This window comes from Protopterus annectens, chromosome 6.part1 (assembly GCF_019279795.1).
Source record: "Protopterus annectens isolate FY-2018-M chromosome 6.part1, PAN1.0, whole genome shotgun sequence".
Classification (NCBI taxonomy): Eukaryota; Metazoa; Chordata; order Ceratodontiformes; family Protopteridae; genus Protopterus; species Protopterus annectens.
In genome coordinates, this window is record NC_056738.1 from 65,701,832 (window position 1) to 65,718,266 (window position 16,435).

The 16,435-nt window shown below is 40.0% G+C and overlaps 1 protein-coding gene across 1 annotated transcript in view; it reads left to right on the top strand.

Annotated features, from left to right (window-relative positions):
• The window catches only part of BBS5 (Bardet-Biedl syndrome 5), a 793,745-nt gene that overhangs the window by 398,931 nt on the left and 378,379 nt on the right, over positions 1-16,435 (top strand). The window contains exon 7 of the mRNA XM_044075486.1: positions 9,012-9,107. Coding sequence (XP_043931421.1) covers positions 9,012-9,107 — 96 coding nt within the window. The remainder of the gene's footprint in view (positions 1-9,011; positions 9,108-16,435) is intronic.

The window sequence follows — 16,435 nt, forward strand, 5'->3', positions numbered from 1 at the left end:
CAAATTGACTAATGGTTTGTGTGCATGGAAGGTGCCCTAAAGCTTTGGAAGCTGTCTGGCTGTTGTATCCTATGTAGGTTGGGAGGATGGCCTAATGGTTAAGGTGTTTGCCTTACAAACACAAGGTGCAGTGTTTAAGTCTCATAAGGGATAATTGGCTAGGCTTAAAATGTCTTGCAAGGGCAGTTAGCTTAGTATTAACCCACAAACCTATGAACCTGTGAAGGATATAACCCATATAGCTTAGGTAGGACAGCAGTGATCAATATGAAGAACATCATCAGTTTCAAAGTAATTTATTATTTACTTTATTTAATTTTGTTTAATGGGGTAGAGCACTGATAAAATCTGACCATTTGCAGGCTCAGCCTGTGTTACATTCATAGTAACAACAATAAACAAAGTTTAAAGATATAACTACATTGTACAGTATAATGATATAATGTAACATGGATGTAAATAAATATACACATATTTGCAAAAATGTTTTAAAAAAAGTAGGATCAATTGAGCACCAGTTTACTAAGTAAAACTAAAAGTATTCTACAGGCAGCAAATTGGTCCCCTTTACCTACCTTTACAACACATTACAAACTGGATTCCTTTTCTAGGTCCAGAACAAGCTTTGCTAGGAACATACCCCAGGGGCTTCTGGAGTCTTAAGTTTTGGCCTCCTCCCTCTTTTCTTATTTATGCTATAATAATCTACCCATATAAGCTATGGCAACCATGATGCATATATGAACATAGCACTGTTGTGTAAATAAACTTACTGTAACTGTAGATGTTCTAATGAATCTCTGCTGCAGTAACCATCCCTCCCTCCAGCCCCCTTTCTCTGCTATTATTCCTCTGTGTTGCTGGGGTATGGTTATTTACACCCATCTATATATATAGTTATAGTTCTGTTTGTTTCCTAAGCACATGTTTTCAGGGCTCTTGTTTCCTTCCTAGGCAAAATGCTTTAAAGCTTTTAGCACTCAATCCTCCTCCCTTTTACACTCAGGAGGATCACCTAAAAATTGCCCAGAGCTTTGAAACGTTTGCTTATGCAGGAGGGGTAAACCCATATAGCTCAGGCTACTGCAATGGTGATCCATTAAAGCATCTAGTGTTATAGTAAGTTTGCTTACAAAACTGTACTTTCCTTATCAGTTTGCTTTAACACTTTACGTTTTCAGTGTTCTAACAACACTTGCTTCCATCCCCATATCAATCCCTGCATGTAGATAACTGATCTATGTTGTTAGTGTACATTATGCTACCTTTTCTTATTGTTTATATGTCCAGCTATGTTTTTATATATATATATATATATATATATATATATATTATTTGAACATTATTTTGTTTGCATTGTTGTAAAACGTATTGCTTTTATAGCCTGGGCCATGCCAGAAAATGGTCCACAGTCCAGTGCACCTACCTGGTAAGTAGATGAAAAGCCCTGTATTTGCTAGTGAATGATGATAGGGTATAGTATGTATCTGAGATGTACATTCTTTACTACAGTGAGGTTTTACTTTAAGATTAGTGTCAGTAGTAGAGACACTAAGCAAAAGTAGACAAATAAGTAGTTTAATGTAGGGAGGGGATAGAAAGAGAAATAGTAAAGGCACAGGAAGGAGAAATTAGTGGGTAGTTGGTTTTAACTGGTTATTCTGCTCTTCAGTAACTTGAACTAAAAGCTAGTGTTGGCTGAATTTTGTTATTTGCTAGTAATTACAGGTGTGGGGGTAGCCACATTCAGTGATTTCCTGTCCTTGCATATTTAAACTGGTGCATGTGAAATAATTCCTGCTTTAAAACTTCAGCTTGGCAAGCTAAGAACTTGGTTATATTCAACTGGACGTATAAGAGAATTTAAGTACCTTTTTATGCACTTTTTCTTTTAAAAAATACAGTATTTAAATTGATTTAAACTGTGTATGAAGGAGTGTTGAAGGAATTTTTAACTGGTTATTCTGCTCTTCAGTTATTCCCACCCACCTGCCCTGTTTTTGTGTTAATCTTAGTGGCATTGAAACTGCCCGCCCCTCAGCCTGCCTCTGGGCCCATCTCATTTGCTCACTCAACTGAGTGCAGTGAGATCATATTCTGATTTCAGGCACTCCTACTGTGTACAAAGAGAGCATCTGGGAAATAGAAAAAAAAAAAAATTAAGCTTATTTCCTGCCTTTCTTGTTAAGTGGTACAGACTATTTGTAGGCTTCTGAGCCCCCAAGCCCTTCTGTGTTTGAGGGAAGCCTTCTAGCTTGTTTTTTTTTTCTTCTTGTAACTAGCCAGTTTTCTAGTTTCAGCACTCAAATCTGTTTCTTTGATCTCAGCACTTGTTCAGACAAAAAAAAAAAAAAAATTTCATCTGCTTTTACTGTACTTGTGTTTTTACCTACTTCTTTTACTTTTGCATCATCTTAAAATACTCAATTGTATTTATTACTGCTTGGTGTAACTCATTCTAAGCCTTTTGGTTTAAAACACTTGGGCTTCGGACCAGTTAGTTGTTTTGCACTGAGAGGTTTGTGGTCTGCACTGTTGTGGCAGAACAGGTAGCTTACATCCTTCTAGGTTGAGAACTGCTGATTGAGGGCTCAGTGTCTGTTATTCTAAAAGTGTATTAATTCTGGTTTAAGCACTTGGGCTTTCAAGCCAGTTATTTTACATTAAGAGGGTTCGTGGTCTGCACTCTTGTGGGAGGAGAGGCTGGACTCTGCCCTTCTGAGCTGGGAATTTCTGGTTAAAGGCTTATAGTGCATGCATATCTGAACTGTTTCTTACTGAAGTTGGTGCCTTGTTTGCTGTGGCATAGACTGGATTCGGGCCTGCTGGATCTAGCTTTGTTTGTGTAACTTGAGCACTAATCCAGACATTCTCTAAAGTATTCAATGGTATTTATTACTGCTTGGTTGTAACTTGATTAAAGTGTAGCTATCATTCAAGTCTTTTGGATTAAGCACTTGGGCTTCAGACCAGTTGTTTTACATTAGGAAGGTTTGTGGCAAGCACTGTGGTGGCAGGACAGGTAGCTTTCATCCTTCTAAGTTGGGAACTGCTGATTGAGAGCCCAGTGTCCAAGTGTATTAGTTCTGGTTTAGGCACTTGGGCTTCAGGCCAGTTATTTTACATTAAGAAGGTTCGTGGACTGCACTCTTGTGGGAGAAGAGGCTGGACTCTGCCCTTCTGAGCTGGGAATTTTCTGGTTAAAGGTTTATAGTGCCTGAATATTTGAACTGTATCTTACTGAAATTGGTTCACCTTGTTTGCTCTAGCATAGACTAGATCCAGGCCTACTGAATCTAGCTTTGTTTATATACTTGTTGTTTGTTTGCTTGTTATTTCCCTGGAAGCTAATTCACCTAATACGCAACTTCTCAGCTTCTGTGGATCACTAGTGATATCTGCATTGCTTACTGTACTTATTTCCTTGTTTCACTTGAAAGAAAGTTACTGTTTGTCGTTTTGCATTTAGTTACTTGTATCACATTGCACTCAAGTTACCTGGCACTTGCTCACTAAAGCAATTATATAAGTCAGCACTAAAAATTAAAAGCACTACACCCTCACTCCCCACTGGCCCTTGTTTTCAATTAAGGATTTCCCAATATTATTCTAGCATGTCCAAAGGTCAGTTGTCAATCTCCTCTCCGGTCCAGCTGGTGAATCTGGGAATCTTGAGGCAATGTTATAACTGCCTCATGTACACAGACAACCCTCTCCTCCTCCCACATAACACAAATACTTGCGAGAGATGCAGCTATTTAGCCAAACTGGAGGCTGAGCTCTCTCAACTCAGGACTGGCAAGACCAGACAGGAGGAGAAGGCAACTACACACACCACAAAACCAGCCTCACATAATGCTACCACTCCACTGAATCAAACACATAAACACACAAAGACATACTCGGAGGCTCTGAGTAAAAATTTACCTAAACAGCAGAGGCCTCCAAAGCAGACACCCAAACAACTGCTACCTCAAGACACCCCACAAGCAACACATAAACCACAAAAGCAGTGTGCAAAGTAGTCACAGCCCTTAAGGCCAAATACAACACCAAACATACTTGTCATAGGTGACTCCATAGTCAGACACACTGACGTCCCACTCACCAGGCTGAACAAGGAGAGGGTCACAGTAAGCTGCCTATCGGGCGCTAGAATCCGCCACATAACACAAGCACTGGTCACTCCACAGCAAGTACAAATATGACACAGTCATTGTCCATGCTGGTGTGAACGACCTGAGACGCACCTCCCTGGACTGCATGAAAAGAGACATAGAGGAGCTCTCTGATTATGTAGCCCAGGCAGGTATGACCCTAACCCTGAGCAGTATCCTTCCTTCACCAAGAATGATGCCACAATATAGAGACAAGATGATCAGCTTTAACAATTGGCTTAATGTCTGGTGTCATTCAAAGGGGATCCAGTGTCTGTCTGCCTGGGATGACATGCTTGACAAGCCACGCTGCTTCAAGGGACGGCTTGCACCTGTCACCCTGGGATTCCGGATATTGGCTAAGGCTCTTGCCACCCCATAGTGCCTTTTTAGGCAAGGCTCAAATTCTAAACCTACCACCCTAGAAAACAAAATGGGAAGAAATTGAGGGTAATGCTGCTCAATGCCAGAAGTCTAAATCTCAAAATGCACGCACTCGAGGCCCTTCTCAGTATGGAGAACATCGATGTCTGTGCTGTAACTGAAACCTGGTTCAAGGCTTCTGAGAGCACCCCGGCACTATTAGGTTTTACCTCATATCATGCGTTCCGCCCCCAAAACCCGGACCACTCCACAAAAGGAGGGGGTGTATCCATATTCATAAAGGATACTCACACCTCCAGGATGGTGGCAACGCATGAAGCTTCGGAAACCATCCAGGTGCAACTAACAATAGGCAAAACTGCTCTACAAATTGTAGCATGCTACAGGCCACCCTCTCAAACTCAGGAACCCCACACAGCCTTCCTGAAGACACTGGAGGGTATAAATGTATCTCCAAACACCATCATATTGGGTGACTTCAACTACCCGAATATAGACTGGGAACATTACTCAAGCCCTAACTTTCTAGCCCAACGGTTCCTGGAGTTCATAAATTCAAATGCCATGGAACAGCTAGTCACTGTTCCCACGAGAGGAGAAAATATACTAGATCTCATTGTCACAAACATGGGGACAAAATGCTCCACACCGGAAGTATATCCCTCATTGGTGAGATCTGATCATAAACTAATCTCACTGGAAATCCACATCCCGCCCCACCCCAAACAAAAGACCATAGTGAAGAACTTCTCTAAAGCAAACTTCACACTACTCAAGACTGGTGTGGTATCCTTCAAGGCCCCTGAGTCAGAGGAAACCACAACCCAAGCTGCGGAAGCCCTTACAAATGCCTTCTATGAACACCTCCAGGACTGCATGGATCAGGCAATCCCAAATAAAACCAAGACTCTTTCCACAAAGGGCAAACGTCCAGTCTGGTGGACCCCAGCCATTAACAAACTTTACAATAAGAGGAGAAAGCTATTACATGATAGAACAAAATCCATAAAAGGGAAGTCACCCTGATCATTATTAGTAAAAAATACGAGCACTCATAAAATCAACTAAGGCCAATTTTGAGAGAAAAATTGCCATGGATTCAAAGGACAATCATAAGGCCTTTTTCAGCTATGTTAGGAACCTGGGTGGAAACTCACAGATATGCTCAGAATTAGTCCAAAATGATACAAAAATCACTGAACCCACAGACATTGCCAACATACTGGCAGACAGGTTCAGTGCAAACTTCACCCCTCTCCCCTAAAGGAGAGATAACTATCCCAGCCGAGTGTAGCCTCCCGGACATCTCAAATGCGCAGGTGAAAGCTGCTCTCTCTAAAGCTAAAACACAGCATCAATGGGACCGGATGGTGTCCCCGGCTGTGTGCTACACGAGCTAAATGAGGAATTAAACCCGCACATAAGGCAGCTGTTTAATCTCAGCCTTACCACAGGATACGTGCCCAAGGAGTGGCGTGACGGCAACTGTGGTCCCACTCCACAAAGGTGGCGCCTCTACGGACCCTGGTAATTACCGCCCCATAAGCTTAACAAGTCTAGTCTGCAAAGCTATGGAGAGGATCATAATGGAGCTCATAAACAAAGATATAGGGGACTTGCAGACATTGGACCCGACCCAGTTTGGCTTTGTCAAGGGAAGATCATGCCTTTTGAACTTGGTCGACTTCTTGAAATAGTCACCAAGGCCATTGATGAGGGAAAGGCAGTCCATACAGCCTACCTTGACCTTGCAAAGGCTTTCGACACAATACCCCACTCGGGTATTGTAGAAAAACTTACCAGCTTAAATGTAAACCCATATGTCACAAGATGGGTTGCAAACTGGCTTAAGGACAGAACCCACAGGGTTAGAGTTGCTGGCGCTGTGTCAGACTCCAAGCCGGTCACAAGTGGTGTCCCACAGGGCTCGGTCCTTGGCCCCTATTGTTTGGCATCTACTTCTCAGAAGTACAGGCCAACATGGGAGGACTTTGGCTGACAAAGTTTGCAGATGACTGCAAACTGGGCCATAGTGGAAAGTGCATCGACACTGATATCCTTCAGAAGGGACTCACGGAAACAGATAGCTGGTGCCAGAGCCATGGCCTGAAGTTAAACGCCAAAAATGTATAGTCATACCCTTCGGGAAAAACAAGGTAACCCCAAGCTACCATATAGGTGGCAATCCACTAAGCACAGAAGAGGTTATCAGGGACCTGGGGACCCAGGTTGACAGTGGCCTTTCTTTTGACACTCACATTGCTAAAGTGGTTAGAAAGACCTTCTACATTGCCCACCTGATCATGAAGGGATTCACATCCAGATCTAGTGAGGTCATTGTTCCCCTGTACTCTTCACTTATCAGACCAATGATCGAGTACAATGCCCCATTCGGGATGTATCTCACCCGACATCTGCAGCAATTGGAGAGACCCCAAAAGTTCCTCACCAAAAGGATAAAGGGACTCCAAAATCTGTCATATGCTGCCAGATTGAAGAAACTCCAGCTCTATTCAGTCGCATACCGTCTGCTCAGAGGTGACATGTGCCTGACATACAAGGCCATGTCCAACCCGGAATTAATGGACATGCTCCACCTCAAAAATCCAAATCCACCAAAACCACTAGAGCAAGCGACTTAAACCTTAGCACGGATATAAATAGGACGTGCTGGAGGGATAGATTTATCACTCAGAGACTCCCTATGCTGTGGAATAAAATCCCGGTCCATGTGAGGCAGAGCACCTCGCTGACTCTGTTCAAGAGAAATCTAGACCTGTGGATGGGAGATCGTAGGTTTACCCCGGGAATCATCTCTGGGTCACTGCTGGACAGAGGCACAACAAACTAATGGGCACAGTATTTTTTCATATAAGGGGTGGCGTAAGCCACAATAATTTGGGCTAGGCTTATAAATGCCTTAGGGCAGATAGCCTAGTATAAACCTATGAACCTATAAACCTATAAGTACTGCTGCATTCATGTTACAGAGGAAATATCTATAGTTTTAATCACCCTTTCGTACAGGAATAGGGCCGGGTAGTTATTCATCACTTTTTCATTTTTTAATGCTTTGAGTTGTTCTCAGTTCTAATTTCCATGATAATAGAATTTTGTCAGTTTGGTAATGTGCATTTCCTACAGTGAATCCCTGAAGTGATTATTGGATTTAGTGGTAGAGATAAAGTAACTGCAAATGCAATTCCCCTAATGTTACACCACTGTATTTCGAAAGTATGCACTGGAATTGAATACAAATGTATATTTCCTAAGTAATGACACTGTCCATTAAAGTCAGTCGGCCTTTGTGCCATGAGGGTAGTTTCATCTGTGCGTCGGTAATCTAATTTCTGTTTCTGGGGGCGGGGAGATACATAGCTGATGTACAAGTAGAGCTGTTTGGAGGTTACTGAGTTGTTCTATTGCTCTGAGTGATGGCCACATGAGTGCATAGTTGTGTTTTAGAAATGATCACCCCCTTTATACACAGGGGATTATTATACCTGTTTTTATTTTAATTTAACGTAACTTAACTTAGACTGCACTATTAGAGTGTAGCACCACAGCATGCAAAGTATTATATCCCAGCCTTTGATACTGCTTGCATGAAAATATTTTTCCTGTAATGTATCCAGTATTATGGATGGCATACAGATACAACTTTGGATGTGGGCACGGGATCATTGGGTACTGTACATTGGGATAGCCCAGCTTCAGCTTATGCCAAGAATAAGCAATGGAGTTCATTAACATAGAATGCTTCTGAGTTCCATCACCTGTCCTTGGGGTAGCGTTTACACTACAGTGTGGTGATCCTGGCATAGCCTAAAATGTTTGAACCACTATGACATCATACCAGGAGAAATGACCTGAAAACTAGATTTGGGGAAGCAAGGCAGAAAGGCAGAGGGCTTCTGCATTACTACTGTAAAGGTTTCGGAATTCAGCTATATAATATTTTTTCACTAATTTAAAGAAAAAATAAGCCACCTTTATTGTGAAATTATCTACTTCAGTTACAAAATTAATTCATTTATATGGCTTGGTTTATTTTATGTTACACTATAGTGACAGGACAGAGAATTAATGTCATAACAACAAACCTGTAGTAGAAGTCATATTTGTACATCAGCTAGTGTATTGTATTGTGATTGTGAACTCTTGGAGTTCTGAAATATAACTATTTGATGTAAATAGCAGGAGCATCATTCATCAGTGATTATATTACTTTTGTAGGGAGAAAATTGCAAATTTGTTTTTATCCTTATTAATAATATTTTGGGTCACATGTATATTTTAGCCTGAGAGTGAGTTGTTTTTCTTACAAGAATGCATTTTCTTCAACAAGTAGTGGACATATAAATCAGGATATTTCATATATGTATATCAAGTTAATATCATGATTAATGTTATTGCAGCTAAAGATTACAGAGTGCAGACAGAAGTACTAACACTGTCTTCTTTTACTAGGGGAATTTGGGAACCTTTTTTATTACCAATGTGAGAATAGTATGGCATGCAAACATGAATGACAGCTTCAATGTCAGCATACCATATTTACAAATCGTGAGTATTCTAATTAATTGTGCTTACAAATGATTATATCTGACTGAATGATTTACAGAATAACTATTTGCAAAAAGCTATAAAAAGTTTATGATCATGTATTGATCTTCAGTTATTTACTACTCAGCATCACTCAGTGGTTAATAACATTTTATGTGTGCCATGGCAGAAAGGGGGTCTACTATATAAACCTGAAATCTCACTTATCCGACTTTTCATAACATCAAGCTGAGAAAACTGAAACTGCAAAACAACGACCACTCAGAACACCAACGTTTCACTAAAGGCAAGTAACCCATTGGCCAACCTGACAAATGAACCAAAACAGAAGCAAAGAAAACACATCTATGTGGGGGGCTTCACACCCCATGCCCCCCAGCTAAATATTCCAACTCTGAAATTGCACTACTGCGGCGGTAAGGGGCAAAGGTCAACATGTTGGCCAAGCTGTTACTTAACTTTAGTGAAACATCGGTGTTCCGAGCGGTCCGTGTTTTGGAGTTTCAGTTTTCTCTGCTCGATGTTATGAAAGTTGAGTAAGTGAGATTTCAGGTTTCTGAAGGGAACCACAGAAAGGCGTACTGCAACCGTTTTGACATGATTTGATCTGTAGTCAAGACTGTGTCTTCCTATATTTCTTCACATTAGGATGCAGTGTTACCATTCCTTTCCTTGGGTATCCTGTTAACCCTTAAATTAAAACTGCAGTATGTCAAATCCAGTTTTTAAGTAGCTCTTGAAACTATTGTTAATGGAGATGTTCATCATATGAGCACATCAGATGGATAGCTTGGCTGAAAGTAAACTCAGATACACTTTAGGCATAAATGATTACTTCTTAAAGGAAAACTTCACCTTAAAACTAAAAAAAATCTTTATTTTCATTCTTTGTTTTCTGAAATATTTTAACACCTCAAAATCACTCTGACTGCATCTTATATATTTGTAATATGTTTTCTGCAAAATGACTGCCAGCAGGGCTTGACATATCAACATGATCTTGTTTTTCTTCACACCTTTCTTTTTCCTATAATCCATTTCAAGTCTGCTTTATATGAGTAATGTTAAACATAAGGAAGTAGTGGTGTATTCCCGCGTCATTCACATATAATGGGATTATTGTCAGTCACTGTCATCTTGTACACCTTCTGTAACAGGACTGCTTCTTTTATGTCTTGAATGGCCCTCATCTGTGTGTGCCTCAGGGCTTGTTTTGCAGTATACTTAAGAATTATGCAGCTGCAACCAAAACGTAGCTGAATTGCTGGCCTTTGTTCAAAGTATCTTTTTGTATTCCAAAATGAAATGGCAGTCTCCTTCCCCCACACACTTTTCCCTCAAGTGTAAAATAATGTCACTGCTGTGAGGAATCCCTGCATTTCATATATAAGTGACAACTGTTACTCAAAAGGAAATGATTTGAAAGTAATTATGTTTCCAAGTGCCAGCAGTTGAAAGATTTTTATTTTCATTCATTCATTTATTTATATAGATAGTTAAATTTCAGATTTCCTTTCCCTTATGTTTTAATAAAAGGGCTCATAGCACGTGTAAGCTAAAGTAAATTCAGCAGTACATCATGGTTGCCGTCAGTTGTTACATTTCCTTGTCTCTTCCCAAGAACCTGTGCACCAAATATGCATCCTTCTCTGGGATGTCACAAGAAAGCATAAACAATGAAGTCTTCAACAATGCTATAACAAAATTGCTAAATTTGCAATAAACACCCCTTTCAGAACCCAGCACTGCATAGCACCAAAATTTATAAATTAGTTAGAATTACTTCAACAGCTGTCATGCACAATTTCCTACCTCCTGTAAAAGTATCCGTAATCTGTCTGCTTGTTCAGCTCTAACTGGCATTCCACACAGCAATGTTCCAAGTTGGTCATTACGATCCAGTGACCAAAAGCTCCTGTCTAACCACAAACCTGTCAGATCTACAGGGCATTATCAACTGTACTCATACCATGTTGCTAAGGACTGGAACTCCTTATCTCTAGCCATCTGGTCAAAACTCTCCCTCCCATCCTTCAAAACCATTCTGAAAGATTTCCTAACCAAAAGCTGCCTCTGTTCTTGCTCACCACCAGGATAAACTATACCCCCTAAATGTGAACAAATACCTATTCATACATTATATCTCCTTACTGTCCCTTCTTCGCTCATTTCCTTACTTCTATCTGGCTTTCTCTGTCTCTAAATATACCATAAGCCTATATTTCTCTCACCTCATATTGTAGTTCCTCTTTGAATTATACTAACCTACCTTTAATTTGTCTATAAACTGGCCAGAATATCTGTATAAAATCATTATCATATAACTTGTACCTATTCTTAACCAGTGTTTCCATATTATGTCTAATTTAGTATAATTATTTAAACTGTAGTTGTTTTTGTATTATTTGTAAAGACTGTAAAATTATTATTTTTAAATTTTTTTGTAATGCTTTGGAGTTTTTCTTCCAAGGCCTCCCCTGAAAATGGGCTCCTACCCTGTTGGACTATCCCGATAATCGAATGTCATTAATTAATTTATTAAACAGTTATCAGTGCATCTAGTTGATGAGTTATCACCTGTGTCGTTTCCTGCATAGAAGTCCTGATTTCAGTAGTTTTGTCCTGTTGGGTGGAAGGGCACGAAATGGTAAATTTATTGATACTTTACAAGAATTATAAGAAAAATGATTTTCGGACTTTTCTCTGAATGTCATAGACATCTTTGATTAGTATCTCAAAATGTAAAGTAATATAAACTGACATTTGAAGTTTAAAGCTTAGCATTTCAATACTGTGGTGCTGCGTATGTGAATTTATCAAAAGAGATGACAATTGCCTTTGAGCAACTGACTGATCTAATTGCTCTGTTTTGCTATGAAAGGCATGGCTACGTTGGAAGCAGCTGTGAATCAGTATAGGTTCTCTTCTGTCTGCAGTAAAGACAATGGAAAACAGTTTCACACCTCTCTTGTTTACAGCAGCTGCTGAGCTCCTGACATCAGCAGGACTCATTACCCATATAAGAGTGCCAGCAGTACCCGACTACAGATTTCTCTGTGCCTGTGGTATATCATGCAGGCACAGACAATTCCTCTGCAAATTATGTAAGAAGTTAAACTTAAAAAAGTGGGTGTTCTTTCCCTTCATTTGATTCCAGGGCAAGGAAATTAAAGTTTTATGAAGTACAAGCTGACTTCTGATACCTACACAATACTGGAACCATACTGTAGGGAGAAAAGCAGCCGAAGAACTGAGTTAAACTGTAGGAGAAGGTAGAGTTTTCCTTTATGGAAACCCTATCTTTGAGAAAATGAGAGAAGATTGACCCACCATGAGAGCTAGCAAATCAGATACTTGTCTTTCAGAGGTCAGAGCAATAAGTAAAATTGTTTTCCGTGTATTGATCTCAAGTTTGCCTGATGAGTTGGTTAGTCTTTCTAACACAATATTTAGATCACAAGGAGGATACACGTGTTTCCTAGTAGGCTTGGTATGCATCACCCCTTCAAAAACATTTTCACATTAAATTCCATTGAAAGAAGAGGATTCATGGGCAGAAATGCTGAAATGGCCAAAAAATGAACCTTTATGGAGAAATAAGACAGGCCAGTGGATAGTAAATCACATAAATAATGTAGAGCCAAAGAAACACTAGCCCTGAATGGGTGCTGGTTCTTTTCTTGGCACAGACTGGTAAACCTTTTCCATTTACTGATATATGATTCCCTAGTAGCAGGTTTTCATGCCTCATTTAATTCTTGCTGATTTAAGATTATGTCATCCAGACAGGTATCTGCAGTTGTTTGGGGTTAAGATGCATCTAACATCCCTTGTCTTGAGTGAGTAGATCTAGTATGTGAGGAAGGTTTTGGTAATTGCCCAAGGCCATTTCCAAAAGAAGAGAGAACCACTGTTGCCTGGGCCAAAATAAAGAGTCACCACAATGATCTTTGGAAAGTCCTTCTGAATCTTCAGAATGACCTTGGATGTTAGTGGAAAGGGTGTAAAACATATAGGAACATTCATGCCCAAAAAAAAAAAAAAAGAAAAAAACATCTGTCTTCTTGGCCTTTTTGAATGGACAGCTGGAGCAGAATTTTTGCAACTGATTGTTGAGAGTGGAGGCAAAAGGATCTGTTTAAGGTATCCCTGACACCTGGATCAATTCTTGGAAGACCCCTGATTCAATTTCCATTTGTGATGGTCTGTCATAGTGTTGCTCAGCTCATCTACCACACAGTTTTGTAAGATGCCTGTAGAGCGAGTTTGCGCTGAAAAAGTACATCCCAGACTAGTTTTGCTAGTCTGCACAGAGGATAAGATCTGTTTTCCCCTTACTTAGTTATGCACCACATCACTCTGGTGTTGTCTATAAACACTTGTAAAGGTCCCAGGGACCATAAACTATTACGAGAGCTGAAAGCATTTATAAGTGGCAATATATCTTTTGTGTTTAATTGCCTTGGACTGTATTTTCTGTTCCAAAGACCCTGCACTTTTATCCCCATAGAAACTGCTCCACAAGCAAAGATCAAGGAGTTGTGACTGTTCTGGAGCTGGGAGAAAGAATGGGAGACCTGGATACTGGCAAATTTGGTGGCTCCACCACAAAAATCTCTTTTTTTCTGGAATGTCAGGGGATTTTGATGTTGGGACCATACAGGTTTCAGGTACCATTGGATGTTTCTCATGTGTAGTCTTGCAGGAGAGATCATGAGAATCACAGAAGCCATGAGACCTGGAATCCTGAGAAATTACCTTACTGAGACAGTAGTCTGAGTGGAAAAAACTTTGGCATAGATATGTACACTGATCTACTTTTTCCTGTGGAAGAAAAACTCCTTGAACTGAAGTGCCTAGGAGACACCCTAAGAAAACAATCCAGTGAGAAGGAGTCAGACCAGGCTTCTGTATGTTCTGTTGGAACTCAGTCTGTTTAGGAGATCCCTTACCGAGATGAGAGATTTTTTGACACTTTGAAAAAGACTCATCTAAATAAGGAAAAACATGAATGTCTTGCAATCTGCTGTACACCATCATAGGAGCTAGAAATTTTGTGAATATCCCTGGAGACGTGGATAGACCAAAGGGTAATACAGAGAACTAATAATGTGATCCAGATACAGAAAACCTTAAGAAACACACAAAAATATGGGTCTATAGGAATCTGATCATACGCATCTTTTAATTCAAAGATCACCAGAAATCTTAAATTGGGAATAATGGATAACAAGTTGTAAGGGCATAACATTTTGATCTTAGGCAGTGTCACATTCAGTTTCAGAAAAAAAGAGTCAGAAATAGTCTCCAAGAATCTTCATCCGTTAGAACCAGAAATATGCTTGAACAAAACCTCCTCCTAACTGACGAGGAAGAGGAAGGAGCATGTCTGTCACTCCCTGAGACAGCATATGCTGAACAATGGGAAAAAATGAGGAGTTTGGTCTGTGGATGGGAGGAAATCCTTTAGAAAGGAGGGAGAGACTCAAATTGCCGTCTGTAGCCATGATTGATTACTTTCATAACCTATCTGTCCAAACTATCTGTTACTGAATAGAGAAATGGAGGTTCAGACCTATAAGGATTAAGGGTTTGCCAGGTTGGGAGGGATGAGGGAAGTCTGGAATATAGTAATTCAGACTAATTAGACTGCCTCCTGTTCCGGGGATTCCTGTTTTCTTTTTTTTTTGTAACCTTCCTTGACATTGCTTTTTAAACATTTGCTTACCAACAGCCTGCTGGGTTCTGTTTATTTTGCTTTTTAAAGAAGACTGTAGGGTTGCATTAAACCACCAAATGGCAAACTTGGAGAAGGAGGTTGAAAAATCAGATAGATCCCTTGAATAAGCTTGCCTTCATTACACTTGTAAGGAGCCCTGCCGAAGATGTCCAGAAAATGAATTCTGTATCCAAGGAAGAAGTCAGAATTTGATATCTTGTGGGAGGTTTTGAGAGTGCAACCAAACAAGCCTCCTCATAACAGTTCAGTGGCAGAAGCACTGGAAGTGGCATTACCAGAATCATAAGCACATTTCAAACAGTGAGTAGCCACCTGAGACACAGAAGCAATCTAATTTTTTTTCCTCAGACAAGGGAACAGATGCCATAATTTTTCCTTATATTCTCAAAGGAGGCAAGCATAAACTTTTAACATATGAGCCTGACAATTAGGAATGCTAAAAACAAACATTGCAGAAGAATAACATTTTCCCAAATCCGTCAAAAGCTTTCCCGTCCTTGTCCAAAGGAGAAGAATGAGCATTAACCAGATGTTTAGCAGCAGCTGAGTTCACTAAGGCAACACCTACTAGATCTTATATAAAATCTTGCAAGACTGAGTATCTTTATACAGTCTGTCTTCATTATTGGGGACAGCAGGTCAGCTGTCAAGCAAAGCTACAGGCTGTGATAACAACCTCCAGTGCTGAAAGAAGAGAAGGACTTGGGTTAGGTTCTGAAATTTTCAGCTGAAATAAAGTATAATACTTTTAAGGAATTGTGGAATATAATTGTGTTCCCATTGAAATAACCGATTCATTCTGGAAACAGTTTCAGAGAAAGCAAATCCTTTAAAGGGTCTTGCCAAATATGTGGAGACTAAACAGAGTTTGTCCCAACACACTCATTTTGTGGTTCAAAAACTTGAAACTCTTCAGAAAATGAAGAAACTCTTTTTCTTTAACTGAGATAACTAAACTGGAAGAGTGAGGAGTCTGAACTAAATCTTGAGCTGATCCCAATAAATCAGTCCTGTCCAAAGTGACTGAGTCAGAAGAAGAAGAAGAAAAATATTTTTATTTCTGTTGGACAGCAATTTCTGAAGAAACAAAACACTTTTGCCAGGAAAAACCTCCCTAGGGAGAGGAATATAATTTTGGCAAGGCAGAATGACATTTCATGCCCTTTCTCTTAGGACTAACACGAGTGCCCATCAAGGGTACTCCTTTAGCCACAAGAGATGTGCCTAACCCCAAGTTCATGGTGGGTGTAAAGACTACACCAGAGCCAGAGAAAAAGATGAATGGACTGAGGAACCAGTAATGGGTACAGCAGAGTCACCCATCTGTGGCAGAGGCACTTTAGCAGGCTGCTGTGGTAACAAAAGCTATTCAGTATTTTTTTCTTTTTGTGGCTGAAGGAAAGAAGAATCAAGGAAATGGTAGGTTCCATGGTTAAGCCAAAAAAGATGCCTAATTTCCAAAAAAAGTAAATAAATAAATAAACTTTTTGCTTGAAAAACTAAGTAAAATGCATGCACTTTAAACACTTACCCCAGCCCCCAAAAGTAAAAGTATACAACTTTTACTACAGAAAAGTAGTATTAAATT